This window comes from Harpia harpyja, chromosome 4 (assembly GCF_026419915.1).
Source record: "Harpia harpyja isolate bHarHar1 chromosome 4, bHarHar1 primary haplotype, whole genome shotgun sequence".
In the NCBI taxonomy this organism is placed as follows: Eukaryota; Metazoa; Chordata; class Aves; order Accipitriformes; family Accipitridae; genus Harpia; species Harpia harpyja.
In genome coordinates, this window is record NC_068943.1 from 78,812,592 (window position 1) to 78,828,998 (window position 16,407).

Below are 16,407 nucleotides of genomic sequence, written 5' to 3' on the forward strand. Positions count from 1 at the left end.
GTAAAGATAAGTAAAAATTCGCATCAGCTTCTCATTTCCATAACTACTTCTATGCCAACAAGCTGTAACTGCATGTTTTAAGGACACTGAAGGTTGATTAGGTGCATTTATAACTAAGATTCCTGGAACTGCAGAGAACAGAAGAGTAATCTAAGCCATTTTTCTCACATACTGAAAATGGAACCAGCCTTTTGTACACAGGCTGTGAGTTGACCCAGGGCGATATAGACCAAACATGAGAATTATTATAGGAAACACATATTACTTCCAATTATTAACAAGAAAAAAATGTATGATATATGTATACATGTATATACTGGGTTTCATCTGGAGGAAAATCAGAAGAAAATTATTTTTATTTTTTATAAAAGTTCATCTAAAGACCTAAGGAATCCATCACATACTAAATGGTGCGTATCAGCCAAGTTAGCTACTGAACACCTCTCGCTCAGTAGTCACCAATGAAAGGCACATAATTCCTTGCAGTATTTTCTTCACCAACAAACAAGCAAACCAGGTTCCTCCTCCCTGCCCTACCTGAAAACCTCCTGCCTTCCTTCCAGTCATCCCATCTCAAAAATTTGGGTTGTAAGCTGAGTCTGGGAGAGTGCCGAGAGGAGCGGCAGGTCTGGGCTGGGCGGGAGCCGGGGTGGGATGCAGCTGCAGGTCCCCAGGAGCTGTGCCAGCATCAGGAAGGGCACAACGGGGAGACGAGCGGAGCAGACGCCCCTCAGCCCGTTGGCAGCTCCCCAACCCCGCAGAGGCATTGCCTCAAATAGGTCTCCAGCTGCTCTGCGCTCGGGAAGTTGTAACCAGCCTCTTAAATCCCGACTTGAAACCGAGCCGCAGGCAAGCGAGGTTGCGGCTCACGTAACGTATACCACCCCAGAGAAGCAGCATTAATGAAAGGAGCCAGGACGTGCTGTAATTGCGGTCAGCTCTGGGAGAGAAGTCAGGCAAAGCACATGGGGCACGTTCCAGCAGCACGGCCTCGAAGCGATGACGGAAGGGTTCGGGTTGTGAAGAGTCACACTACACAAAGCTGATGTAATCCCCCAGCCCGCCGCAGCCGCATGACTGTTCAACGCTGCAGGGTGATCCCTGGGCTATTATAAATGCCACAGAAATCCTGAGCAAAGGCAACAAACAGGTTTGTAACCCCCGTGAACGCTGCAGGCAGGTACCAGGGCAGCTCTCAAACTTGGTCTTGGAACCACCTCCCAGCCCACTCTGGGACTTGGGGAAAACCAGTTACACTGCTGGCCTAAACTGGGGCCGTTCCCCACCTTCTAATCTGTGCACGGAAACCGCAAGCCCTAAACCAAGCCTGTTATAATGTCCACCTACGCTAATTAGCTGATTATGCGAGACTAGAGACATGCACCCAACCTAAATTATGGATAAAGTCAGGAGCAATAAACCTAATCACAGCATGAAAGATTCAGGTTAGACATCAGGAAAATCCTTCCCTGGCAAGGGCAGAGAAACACCAGAACAGATGCCACTTAACATGTAACCAGCTTGTACCCTACCTCCCTTCAACTGCCTCCTTTTTATTTTATCCTATCTGATATTACACTTTTGTGGGTGGGTTTCAAGTGCCCACAGTGCGTGCACACGGCTGTAAATACAACAAATACTATTAACAAATGGTGGCTATTACAAGATTTATAGCAGATATTCAGGATCCACCTCATGAATACAGTGCCCAGATCTAAAAAACCCCTCACTTTATTAATAGGCATAATTCTGATTTATACTGTTAGCTCCATCACCAGCAAGGTAAGTAGATGTTTGAGAAGAAGCTGCTCTTGTAATAGTTTTGCAGGATCAGGCCCTAAAAAGAGAGGATGCAGATGGTGAACACAAGATTCACACAGAGTGAAAACAACTCTCGCTTTCCACAGTGGCAGAATGCCAGTTAGTTAGAGCCTGCTGATGACGGTACAAGAAGAGGAGGAACTGTCGTGCATATGTGCCAAATTTACTCATTTAAAAAGTGAATTGGGCATCACCGTCTGTTGCAGCTAATCAACAAAATGAGACAAGTGGGGCAACAAATTATGCCCCTTTTAATCAACTAGCACTGTCACCTCCTTTGTAAACAGGGAGAGTTTCTAAATTTGTTTTTGGTAAGTTTCAAGCAGTAAAAGAAGATGGAGACATCCTGTTAACAAATTACTGGCTCAATTCAAAGACCATCAAAGGACTCTCTACAGACTTTAGGTCAGGATCAAAATGCATAAATAGCATCACTCCATGAAGGACAGTCGAGCACGAAGAGAAGATTCATCACTTGGGTTTTTAAAAGTTATTTGAGAAAAGAATAAATTATTAGAACCTGATTGTGGATTTCCAACTGTGTGACAACACTATATTGATCAAGGCATAAAGGTTTGAAGAGTTATGCCTTTATTTTACTTGCTGCTTGGCTGCATCAGTCAAGACAAGTGTTGTAGATAGTGTTGTATTATCTCACCTCTTGTTGTAAAAAGGAGTAGAAGGAAAACCTAGAATTCCACCAGCTTATCTCCCTTCAGAATGCAAGTCTTCTCTGAAAAAGATAAATCCCACCGACTTTTTCTGTATTCAGACAGTGGCACCTGGACCACGTACTCCAGATGTGAAAGTATGCAGGGGGAAAATCCCAGTGCTCCTGATACACCATCCCAGCCAGAAGAGCTCCAGCACTGTACCCATTCATACTTTAGCACTCCTCAGTGTGAAAGAGCTCAGTTCCAGAATATAATGCTACACAAAGAGCAACCATAAACAAACTGGATTCAAAATAATCCCTGGAAGTGACCTACATATTTAAAGAAAGTTTTCCTAAAGTGATACAGGTCTGAACACATGATCAATTAAACAAAAAAACCCCAAACCCCAGATATATAGAAAATGGCTATGAAAATCTAGGTTTTAATCCAGATTTGAAAGCTCCTTACACAGGATGCCAGCAGATGTTGCAGGCTCTACAAAAATCTTTCTATAATATAGATCTTTATCAAACCCAGTAATTCAAAACTAATTCAACTGAAAGCCAAATGAGAAACTGCATGGTTCACCTGCTTTATGAAAGACTCGGAACCTTTACTAATCCAGTTGAAACGATTTGCCAAACAAAACTACTTGACTACAGAAGGTGAATACACAACCTTCGCTTATAAACGCATTAAGGTAACTGCCTGAGGAACAGCCCAGCATTGCATTAGTCCTGCAGCGTCCTGCCATTTTTGCTTTCCCTCTCTGTGAGGGGGAAATTAAATTCTCTTCAGAGTTTCCGCTGCCACTGAAAAACGTTTCAACAATCCAAATACAGGATTTACTCCACTGACCACTAATGCCAAAGGCCCCAAAACCACTTACTCTGAAAGAAGATGAGTTTTGCAATTTGTAGTTGCATCTATAAAGCAATGAAAAATTGATGGTTTCCTTTTGACTGCCATAGAAAGGGCTGCTTTGTACATTTCTTTCCTCAGGGAATCCATTGCTATAATTTTCCATTGGAGAGTTTCTGTATTCCTGCATTGCTAAAGTGACCGCAATACTGACCTATTTGGGGTCATCAAAAACCTAGGATTAATCACATGTCTAAAAACAAACAAAAAAATTTAATTGTTACATGAATTTACTTGCTTAATTATCTGTAACTATTTCTATCAAACACTATGCAGCGTTCTTCAAAATGCTAAAACACACAGGCTGTAACTTCTGCCTTTTTTCATCTATAACAAATAAAAAAGAGTAATCCACATTTCATTCTTCTGTATTGTTATTATCAAGAGCATAGGCACTGTGAACATCATCCACTGCAGGACGTCAAAGTAACAACAGAAACATTAATCTAGTCTCAGAAACCCCTGCAAGTTGGGTAAGTATTAACCTCGCACGCTGTGAGGTTAAGCTGCTTGCCTATGGTCACACATTGAATTTGACAGGACCACGAATAAAGCCCACATTTCCTGATTTCCCAGCCCTATCACAAGACAACATTGATGTAATTGCTAAATTTTAATTGAATGGTCTGTACAATTCGTATTTCTAAATCTCCAGAGTTTGTAACAGCAGGTATTAATGTTTTACTTCGGGTTCAAAAGTACAAAGTACACTAAAAGCTGGTTTTAGTTTAATGGAAATGAAATGGTCCATCTCGAAACACTGTGCTGTTTAGAGCATGCTAATGCTTGCAGAACCGTATGGAAATGTGAGGTACGCAGCGCTCAGGTTTGATTACTCATGTCATCAGAGCTGGCAATGCAGCGCTCGGATCAGCTTGCACGGGGCTGCCTGGGCCATTTCCATCCAGCTCCTCTTTACGTAAGGCAGGCGTAACCTTGACCGTGCCCTCGCCGGCACAGCTCCCTTGAAATGCCACAGGGAGAGGTCAGCCCCACTAGATTTTATAGATCTTCGGCGTATGCTCCCTAGGTGGGACAAGTACCTGGTGTGTGTTAGCCAGGGGGTTACCTGCCCTGCATTCAAAGGCTATTCTGGTTTCCAAAAGATCGAAGAGCAGCTCGTTAGAGGAACTGTTATAGGATTCAACTGCCTGTTCCCCAGTCCCATTTCTGCTGATACAAGTGTGTGCCCAACACACCTCTCTGGAGGAACCCCAAATTCTCTTTTGTCAGAGGTCGCAAGAGCCCCCAAATGTGGAGAGCCAGGATGAGTTGCAGGTACCCAGCCTTTGGAAATTCATCATTTGCAAAGGTCACAGAAGCAACACGGAGAAGCACGCGTGCTTCAGACCACGATACAGGCGGACAACCCTTTCTGTGTTCAGAAACTACCACCAGTACTCATCCAAAAACAGTCTACCATTCCAGAAATTTTGCACATGCAAAATACAATTTCAAAATTTATTTTTCACTTCACTGTCTTCATTGTACCTTCATCTCTCTTGCTAACTGACTATCCCTTCCCCACCTTTTAATAAAAACTTTTCCCCTGACTTGCATCCTTTATTGGTCTTTCAGATCTTACTGGTCCTAGCCATTTTGTGGGTTAAACATCTGCTCGGATAATTAGAAGAGAAGAGATTAACAAGTCAGAGAACAGTCATTACCTGCAGATATTCTGAAAATAGCCATCTCCACAAATCCAACAGAGCCATCAATTACAGTAATCCTAGAGGTAGACAGTATTTGCATAGAAAGAGTATTTTAATCTTATAAGTAGGACCCACAGTGAAACAGGTTTCTCTATTTCCAAAAATGTCAATTCCAGTGTTTCAGGAAACAAACTGTGAAATTGGTGCTTGCAATGTCACTAAATGTGGATTGAGTCATGCTTCCAGTGATTAACCAATTCTAGAATAAGGAACTACTTAGCACAAGGGAAAGAAAACAAAAAACATTTAGCCAGTAACAGCTTCAGCTCTCACTGACAATCACCTCTTCATGAACTTCTGGGACTACTTGCATGTACAACAGCATACATGTGTTTAATATCAGAGGCAGAGGCATCCAGTTATCCCGGCTACTTGCTTAATTCTAAAATAAAGACATGCTGAACTTCAGCTCAACTGTAATGTAGGAACACATTTGAACCTCTAATAGACTTCATCTTGTTTCATTTCTAATTTGAAGAATCTACTTATTGGAAAGAATATTGTACTCCACTAAGAATGTGTTGGAAACTTTATTTAACTATCTTGGATTTTGTTACAAAGTTCACTTGATATATATGCAGAAAACTAGAACCAGATTTTTTTTTTTTAATCAAGCATGTTTTGAGAACAGTTTTGGAGTTGGGGTTTTATAATACATCTTCGAAAGATGCCATAAAACCTCATTTTCCCTCATTTTTAAAAATGCTATTTTCATCTTAGTTTGAAGGTAAGTTTAAAAAAATTAAGGTGTTGCTTTTCAAGAACATCCCAAGACAATAATTGAAAAATTATATACAAAAATTGTGATATAGTTTTCAAGCAAAAATTCTAGGGAAGTGTTTATAAACTTAAAGCAACTTTTTAAAGCTGTTACAAACATTATGACTTGGTGATTTAACCCCCGCCCCCCAGTTAAATAAAAAAAGTCTGCATGGAAAATCATGTTGGCTAGGTAGCTGTAATTTAAATCAGGTATTGTAGCAGTATAAACAGTAACAGGAGGAGACGTGGGTAAGGCTGAGATAGAGGGCACACATACCCACAAAATCTTCCAGGCCTGTTGTTACCTCAACTGACATCATTTCATAGCACCTCTCTCTACATGGGGAACAGCACAGGACAGACCAATTCATTCCCAGATTAGAAAAATAAACCTGGACCGAAGCACTTGCCCTGCCAGAGACCAGACTGGTCATTGGTGCTGGAGACACCCGCGGTCTCATGGTGTCATCCGGATCGTGCCAGTGACTGAACGCTTGCCTTGGGAAAGAGACAGCTCACTGTGCAACCCTGTACGCAGCCACCTAGCCAGCTGAGGAAAGCCCTACCGTCAGGGAGACTGGTACCTCGTATGGACTTTAAAAAGGGAAATCTTAAAGACCTCAGTAAATTGCAAATTCTTGGAAAATTTTGTGACAGCAGCTTGGACATGTCAGTGCGCCCATTTAAAATAAATGAAATACACTGACCACAACGTGACACACTTCTTTCAAGAGTCACTGCCCTCATAAACTCGTATACAGGGATTTTCCCACAGAACTGATGTGGGTTGATAGCCACTGCAGAAAGTACCGGCGTGCTCTTTCCTCCCCAGGACTGAACACGATAGCCCGGAGCAGATTCGGAGCCTCCTCGTCCCCAGCTGAACAAGCCCATCAGAGCTGTGGAATGACTGCCGGGGATGGCGGGACCATGCTCTGCTCCCTCATCCGCGGTCAAGCAGAACATCCCTTTCCAACCCGTTTGCTCCCTCTTGGGCAGGGGCAAGCCCTGCTAGCACAGCAGAGAGGCAGAGCGCCGATCAAGAAAGCAAAGTGAGCTGTAAAGGGCAAATACGTACAAGGGGTGCCATCTCGCAACAATATAAGGAAAAAAAGCATTAAGTAGCTTATATAAACCAGTGCCATAAAAACCCTGTATAAAGGCAGCTAAGGACACCACCTCTCCCAGCCGGAGGTGCCGCTGGCTGAGCACTGCGAAAAGAACAAAATTAAGGTTACGCAATGCCTCGCGTTAGGCCCAAAGTAAATAAAGTCAGGACTCACATTTTGACAGCAAGGTGAACCAACCAAAGCTCATGCCGCTGGGTAGAACCCCTGAGCTCCTTGCCATTGCCGTGGCGGACTGGGATGGGTGGGACACGAGCAGGGGCTGCCTCGGCCACGGGAGCCCCAGGAGGCACAGGCTGTGCCGGGACACACAGGGACCTCCCAGCCCGGTCCCCTCAAGAAGCAGGTCCGCCACGGTCCAGCTTACAGCGTGGGCTCACCACAGCGACTAAGGCCCAGCACTGTCAGGGAATTAAGGCCTGGACTGAAGCCAGTCAATGACTTCAACACATTTTCAGTCAGACCACTGTAGCTCTCTCTGTGGCGGTTAAAATCTCTGTCTCTCTGATCACCACCACCACCACCTTCTTCTGGCTTCTTGGCTGGAGGTAAACCTGCACTGTCCCTGACTTTTAAGGACTACAGAAACCAAAGATGAACACGTTCATTCGCTTCACACACCCAGTGTTTTCCAAACAATCCTGAAGGTTGAGGAGCTGGCAAGCGGACATTCTGCTGCTTATGTTCACCACAAAATCCAGTGACTGCAGTTATCCTGTTCACTTTCCAACACAGAGATGCTCAGCCTTAGTAACAGGGCCGCTTACTGCCCCGAGGGCTGTGTGCTACGGGCCTCCGGCCACGGACAAAAATACCAAAGAAGCTCACAGATGTGGAGGTGCTTTGAAAAAAAGGTTTATGCAAAAAGTAATTCACAGAATTCACCGACCCTGGAAACCCACTGAACAAAATTACTTCTAAACATACTTCTTTCATCTTTTTTTGCTTATTCTTGTTTAATTTTCCCGTTCAAGTAAGACGGTTGGCCATGTGCAGCCTCTGTTACTGTTACAGCAGTCGGTACTGGGGAGCCTGTGGTCCAGCCTGGTTTAGTGGGTGCTGTTGCCTTGATACTTCAGCACCTTCCACATCAGCAACCAAATCTCCCTCCTGTTACAGTTTGCCATGAAGAAGAACTTTCAACTCCCAAAGAACTGTCATCCCCCCTCTCCCTCAACCCAGGATAATTCCAGCTCCAGATAATCAAGCTGTCAATCAGCAGAGCTGTGGGAATACTGCCATTTTCAGAAGCGCTCACAATGGCTTTCCCAGGGAAAACTCCATCTTCCAAAACTGATGTCAAGGCCAGCACCAAACGTACCTATGGTACATTCCCTGGTGGAAGTCTTCAACTCTCAGTCACAATCAACATGCGGTTCAGATCCCTCTAAGAAAAGGGGGAAGTCAGGCAACTTTGTTATAGGAAGGAATCTAGCACAACACTGGTTTCTATGAGTATTAATTGAGCTTTTGATTTTTCCTATGAGTAATATAATGTGCAGAAAATAATACACAAGCAGATAGCAAGGCATAACGCACATCTGAAGAATATTATTTTCTATATTTTGCTACAAGTATATTATAAAAAGTGCACAATGCCGTAATACTTTGGTTTTACCTGTTGTAGTCAATCACTAGCAAATTGATCCATCTTTACTCCTAGCAGAATTAAAGATTTTGGTAAACTTCAGTAAAGTAACATTTAAATAAGACGCAAATGCCAATTTCATATTAGCTTTCTCTATAAGGAATTGAATTTAAGACCAAAAGAAAAAAAAAAGGCTAATTAAAAAACTTCTACTGAGTTTTAAAAGCTCTATGCAGTTACTTCACATGATTGCTCATAAATTCAATAAAGCCCTAAAGATTACTCATATCTAGCAGCATTATCATCAAGGGCAAAGTAACTTTCTTTTTCCTCTTACAGAGAAAATGGACTTTTATTATGCTGCTAATCACACCTACACATTGAGTACCCATCAGTGTTAGAAGCTGAAAGCTATGAGTAAGTTTTATTTCTCATTTTTAGAAGACGATAATCTTTTCAGATCGCTTCCTCAGACTTTAGAACTGGGGCAGTGATGTTCCTAACGGTATCTATTAGTTCAGTATCAAGTGCCCTTAGGATCTTGTAAAGTATCTTTTTATTTAAAATTACACCCAATCTCAAATATACATTGAATAAGATTTTCTAATTGCAACTGAAATTTCAAAAATGGAATCTGACATATAAAAGCCACAGTGTTATATTTGAGTATCATTCATATGGGCCACTATCATTTCTAACACGAAACAAAATTCACCACTGAAAATTTCTACTCCAATTCCAGAAATATGTTAAAGAAATTAGAAGATCTATTAGATTCCTCATAGCATAAGAATAAAAATATTAACATTTGAATCTGTAATTTTCATCATGGATAAAACTAAAAGGAAGGGAACTCTTTGCTTTTTAGACCTGTATGATGCCTCTTAACCATTTACAATCCTTGGCCTCATTTTTCACCCACCAATGTTGGCATAAAACATTCCATAGCAGGCAGCTACCTTTCCCAGAGGAAATTCCTCAAATATGCCCAAAATTTGTTCTTAATATTTACTATCGACATTCCTTACATGCTGTCATAAATGCTAGGTGACTTTCAAAAGTTGCCAAGACTGAAAGAACATCACTTGCAAAGCAGAACAGTCCTCAAGCTCTTCTGCAACCGTGGCAGCCCTCAACAGCATCATGCACAGCCTTAACATATTGAGCAATATTCAAGCAAGCCACTGATGAGAACAGTGTTAGGATGCAGAGGGTGCAAATGAAAACATTTGTTTCCCTATTCTTAACCATCTACCCTTTCCTGAGAATACTATCTAAACATGCCAGTTGCCCTTTTTTACTGAGGTTTTAATCTTCTTATTCATTCTCTTAAGATCAAGTATGCAAGTATTCCCCACATCTGGTCTAATATTTTCATTTCTGTGTCATGTGCATTGTGTTCTGGAAAAGTGTCAAGATTTAGTTAGTAGCAACTGACGTAGAGGAGGAATTACTGACAGAATTAGCATTTCACTAGTAAAAAATAAGGAGTATATCAAATGCCTACTTTGTGGAAAAAAAAAGAAAGGAAAACAAAACTGTCCATCATTAGGGTTACCAGCTGCTGAGCACGTTGCTTTTTAGTTTGCTCAGTTTTATCTTACCATTTCCCTGTACTCCCTTGTCTGCCATTGTGCCTGTCTGTCTTGTCTTGTTTTCCACCGACTTGTGTGTACCTGGCAAGATCCCTGGGCAGGGCCGTCTTCTGTCCCCTGTGGAGTGCCAGAGCAGAGGACCACGGCTCCTGGCCAGGGATGCTGTTCGTTTCCGCAATACGTACAATAAGCAATAACAATGCTGGAAAATTCCACTCGCATTTGATGTAACTAGTGACTATTAGTCTTCTGTGTTTATATTTGTCTTCTGTCCCTAGGCAAAATCCTGCCCAAACTCCACAGTGCTACCCATCAGCGTGCAGCGGAGGGGAACGGGAAGGGAGAAGGTCCCTACAAGGAACCTGGGAGGATGGAGAACTTCTTGCTTATTCCCATCAAATGTCCTGGGCAACCCATTGGTGTTTTGCCAGGCCCCCGATCACAGGAATTTGACCCCATCATTGTGCTGAATGATTTAGCTTGCTTAGGAGTTCACTGGGAGCTGATAATCTGCCTATCATGACTGATCTAAAACTGGAAAATGGTCATGCACATTTTAAAAATAGTCTGTTTATCACACCATATATATTGATTATCTTTTGGAAGCATTTCAAGAGACATCATTCTGGAAGTCAATCTAAAATAAATATGACCTGAATTTATCCAGAACAGGTTGGATGAAGCCCTGGTACTAGGCACCTAGCTTTTTTTTTTTCCTATACCAAATTGCACACAGTTAAACAATATATAACTGTCTATATATTAATATCACAGCCTCCTGGCACCTATGAATCATTAAACAGAATTTTAATGTGGCTTATTTCACATGTGTGCATTGATATTTGGAAAAGTTCAGTTCCCATTCTTTGAGTACTGAAACGCCTTTCAAAATCCTAAAGTTGTATCGCTAAAGTGGCCTGGTATATGCACTGAACTAACCCCAGCCATCTACCTGTGACCTGCCAGAAAGACAAACAAATGATGTCAGGCAGTAATAAACAGACTGCAGAAAGTTGAAGCGTGAACAGAAGTATGACTGAAAACACCGTGAAAGAGAAGATGCAGATCTGCAGCCCTACTGCTAATAATGATCTGTCGCTCAACCTCAGTGTCTGGCAGCAAACCCACTACAGCAAATTTTACCCGACTGAAGCTGGGACACGGAAGACACATTCGGCTTTGGAACCAAGTTTCAGATCATTCAGTGCATGAGAAAGGCTGTCAACCTTTGATTTCCATATAAAGGCAACTGATTGCTAATTATTGTGTAAATGAATTTCTTCTTAGGGTTGATTGCTGCCACTCTTTACTGCTACAACCTGAAGAAGTCAGGTTCTTCTGTTTAATATTTGAACCTATTTACAGCTTCCAGAAGCAGAAAGAACAGGTTTCATTTTCAGCAGTCTACCTCAATGCCTCTTCCTCACTCAAATGAACTATGGATACTATAGTCAGGTATTTCTTGTGCAAATAGAATTACATTATACACCGGCTTCCCTAATGCAGTTCATCAATAAGGATGAAATGTCAGGCAGAGAAGGGTGGATACTCTCTGAAAGGGGAAGGGACTATAACTCTAGAATAACAGATTTCTGCAATAAATAATTTATAACAAATTATTATAGGACATACATTTTATGGAACATAAAATTAGTAGCATAAAGTATTGTTACCTTATGGCAACTTAAGATCAAAAAGCTGTTCTCAATTCCCTCTTTCCTGCCCGGAGCTCAGACTCCATGCATAACCCAGCTCTTTGGACCTTCCTAAAGGACATCTGAAATGTGGGGCATCGTGCTGAGAAAGAGCCATGACTCGCTCTCAATTCTGCATGACTTCCCTCTTGCCCACAAAAGTGACAAAGAGAAGAGTGTCACCTGTTTTATACACGAGATCCAGGTAGCAATACTACACTGCTGGGAGAGTAGGAGGACACTGCTGTGATGCGAGAAGCCCTAATGCAGCTGTGTTGGCAGGTGCCGCTCCATCATCTCTGCATGCTACCTTACCACTAGAAAACATTCAACCCTTTTAAAACATCTTGTAGGTAACAACGCACTCAGTTCTCCTTTGCTCAACCTGTACTCTGACACAGCAAGCAGCAGACTCAGAAGCAGAAAGGTTTGTTTGCGGCTTCCTGAGCTGTAAGCACCATTCTTGGCAAAAATGAGAACAGCACCAGCAATTGCACCAGAGGAGCAATATCCTCCCCTTCCACCACATGTTCTGCCTCATCTCTTCTATTCCAGGAGGGGGAAAGAAGGGGATATTTTGTAGAGGAGACCACTATGTAGATGGAAATGACCCTAATAAGGAAGAGTTTTCCATGAGGATTTCCACTTGTCTTGCACATTCACTACACACCATGTTGTATCAAGCAAAGAAACCTGCTGGAGTGGGGTATCCAGCCCACTATATTTAAAAATGTTGGTAAATTGAAAATGGATCATGCCACTTCGCTCCGCTCCTTCCTCCTGTCCCCCCCCCCGAATATATTTTGGAAGAAAAGAATACACCCACTACGTGAGCAGATTCTAAGTATTTCACAGATTATGCATGTAAGGAGGAAATAATAATATATCATTTCAGCAAATCTGCAGTGCTCCATGCCTACAGGAAAACTGCCGGAATTTTAGCAATACAAACACTTGGACAGGAGGTAACTTTCCCCTACGAAGCAGGGGGAAAAGTGCAGCAATGGCTGAGACCTGCTGTGAATAATTAATGACATTTTTTCAGGCAGTGACTTATGCCTGAATTCCTAAAGGAAATAGTCTACTTAAACTGGTTTATTAAAGCTGTATCCCAAGGAAAATCCAAACTATGTTTAATGAAGCAATCTGACCAATTTGTGATGCATTTTCCATCTCTAGTTCTCCATGTGCCATTCAAACCCATACAGCACATAATTAAATCAAGGATGGCTAAAATATCTCACTTGCTAAATTACTATACATTTGCCTAATTAGCAATTACAACCCACTGTTGCCACAGTCATTTGCCGAGTAATACCTGTTCCACTGTAGGCTTGAGCACAACTACAGAAAGTAATAACACACAAAACCCACTATAGTTAGATGCTTAACAAGCACTATAGATAAATAGAGGGTCACAACTTCAAAGGAACTGGAGCTTTAATTTATAATGCAGAGATTAGCAGTATAATTAATGAGAATTATAACAAAACAAAGGAGAGAAATCACTGAAATCTTCTAACCATGCAGCTTTGGGAAAAGCAAACAAATAATCCCCAAACCAAAGCTGAAGGTTGTCTAAAACACTTTATTGGTGCACCGTGCTTCTGATCTGTGATCCACCCCCTTCCCTCCGTGCCAGATTCCTGTTAAAAAGAAAGAAAGATTTCACACCAATTCCACACTTCGCAACAAGATTTCAGGGAGCTTTTCTTTTCCTACCATGTAGGGAACAAGCAATGATAGGATCAGATAAAAGCACATAATGAGATTAAGTCTCATTAAAAAACCCCTCTTGCGCTTCAAAGGCACTTAACCCTATTAGAGGTAAGACTGAGAACGGTACATACACCTACAAACACAACAGAGTCACACGTGCAGAAGAGACGCGACGCTGCAGAAACTGCATTTCTTGCCGTAAAGCAGTCACATCGAATGGCAAAAGACTCTTCTGAAACGCATGGATTTTATGTGACGAGACAAGACAATATTCTCCAGGGTACTTGATGCGCCTTGCGTTGAAAGGGTTTCTAAACAGCTGCGTGTGAAACACCTCCACATTCAAAGGATGCACAGTGTAGGTAGCTGCTTTTTTGCAATGAGCACCTGGTAGGGCAGCAGCTCAGGGCACTCACTTGCCCCAAACCGCTTCTCCAGTACCTTGTCTCCCAGCGTAGCCACCTGTTACCGACACCGGATTTCAGTCTTGATGGAAGCACCTGACTCTGTGGCAGACAAGTCTCAAGTGTTTCATAGGGATGGGAATTTCTGGGTTTCACACGCGGAAACTAAAGAAATGAAAGGCCTGACCTTTGAGAGAAGACAGAGAACTGCTGCAAAACTTTTGCAGGAAAACTGAATTCAATTCTATCAAATTTGACTTTTAAAAAGCAGAGAAATTTAAATATAAATTCAGATTACTGCAGGAATTACTGGGAATTCAAAGATTAAATAATCACATTGAAATAAATCAGGTAACTATTATTGAAAGCTAGCTGCAAGCCTGACTAAAATTATATTAATATAGCTTTAACAGTAGCACTGAGAATTAAGAAACAAATTCAACCAAATCAGCAATGTATAGCATGCCCAAATGAATTATATGCACCTTTTTTCAACAAAAAAGTTCTTATTGATTTGCTAAATCTATTGTATTAGTGTCGTGGTTTAACCCCAGCCAGCAACTAAACACCACGCAGCCGCTCACTCACTCCCCCCCACTCAGTGGGATGGGGGAGAAAATCGGGAAAAGAAGCAAAACCCGTGGGTTGAGATAAGAACGGTTTAATAGAACAGAAAAGAAGAAACTAATAATGATAATGATAACACTAATAAAATGACAACAGCAATAATGAAAGGATTGGAATGTACAAATGATGCACAGTGCAATTGCTCACCACCCGCCGACCGACACCCAGCCAGTCCCCAAGCGGTGAATCCCTGCCCCCCCCCACTTCCCCGTTCCTAAACTGGATGGGACGTCCCATGGTATGGAATACACCGTTGGCCAGTTTGGGTCAGGTGCCCTGGCTGTGTCCTGTGCCAACTTCTTGTGCCCCTCCAGCTTTCTCACTGGCTGGGCATGAGAAGCTGAAAAATCCTTGACATTAGTCTAAACACTACTGAGCAACAACTGAAAACATCAGTGTTATCAACATTCTTCACATACTGAACTCAAAACATAGCACTGTACCAGCTACTAGGAAGACAGTTAACTCTATCCCAGCTGACACCAGGACAATTAGTCATACCTTTTTAAATATCTTAACAGATACGTATACAAAGCTATAAAAATAATCATACTTCCTATCAGCTTGTCAATAATTAATCTTTTTTCTTTGTGAATATAATTACTGTTTTTATCAGCAAAATTCTTAAATTTCTGTAGAAAGATATGATGCATAAAAAATACTTTAATTTTTGTTTCAAAGCTTTTATTACAAAATTCCTTAGCTAAAATAATAAATTAATCCTCTAATGGACAATGTTCATCCTGATTCTGTGAAGATGACTGATAAAATTGTTTATTAGCAATGAATCCTTACGTGTTCAGTGCCATCCAGGTCAAATTTAGCTAGAGACTGACCCTAATCCTAAATCAGATTTTCTAGCTAGCCTCTATACTGCCAGCACAGAAAAGCTACAGATGGCAGAACAGAGGAATGCCAACAGTACCAAATAGGAACATTAATTTTTAAAGACAACTTAAAAATAAATTTCTCATACAGATTTATAACTAAATTTGCTGTTAGGCAGAAGAAACATAAAATAAGACAAAACAAAAAGCTGCCTGCTGTGGAATACTGCTGAAAATACAGTGTTTCCACTGAAGCCAGCTCTGAGGCCAGACAGGGTCACAGACTGGAACGGAGATGATGTTGAGGGCAGTGCTGTACGCAAGGGGGCTTTTTTCATAAATTCTGCTCTCCCTTGCCCACTGTCAGCTTCTCAACTCCTCTACTACATTCAATGCCGTTTTTGATGGTACGTTGTTTTTTTTTTTCTTGGGGATCTGAGTATAAATGAAAATCAATGTCTACAAGGATGTTTCTATTTCGCAGTTAATACTATTCCATTGTTTCCTTCATGTCACTCTGGAAATGTAAAAAGGCCTTGTAGCAGGAATATGTTACATATATTCTCAGTATGGGTCCCTTCAAACTGTAACAGCAACAAACGCAGGAGTCAATACCCACCATCTAAACTACACCAATTTCCATACAATAACCTCTTACCTGTTGGTAAGAGCGTTTTGTTCTTAACATCCATCTTCCCAATTTCATAGAGTATTTACAGGGTGTAGGAGCACCGCATAAAAACCCATCACCTCTCATCCTAAAATTAACATGAGAGACAATGTTGAGCAACCAGCATAACTAGCAGACTAAGATGAGACACTGTGTCATGAGGACTGGCAGCTTAGGTGCAGGGTCTCAGTATCCAGCAGGAAAACAGAGAAAAACTAAACCTGAGATGGCTATGGAGCCTCAAGAATTGAACCACCTGTTCCAGGGTGACCACTGGCCCACCA

At 41.7% G+C, this 16,407-nt stretch overlaps 1 protein-coding gene across 4 annotated transcripts in view; it reads right to left on the bottom strand.

The window, feature by feature from the left end:
- RPS6KA2 (ribosomal protein S6 kinase A2) overlaps positions 1-16,407 on the bottom strand; it is a 326,295-nt gene that overhangs the window by 127,405 nt on the left and 182,483 nt on the right. The window contains exon 1 of one of the 4 annotated variants that reach the window (XM_052784883.1): positions 10,192-10,307. The exons of the other annotated variants lie outside the window; for them this stretch is intronic. Within the exon in view, the coding sequence (XP_052640843.1) occupies positions 10,192-10,194 (3 nt within the window). The 5' untranslated portion in view covers positions 10,195-10,307. Of the gene's footprint in view, positions 1-10,191; positions 10,308-16,407 lie in introns of those variants that run through there. 4 annotated transcript variants of the gene reach the window in all.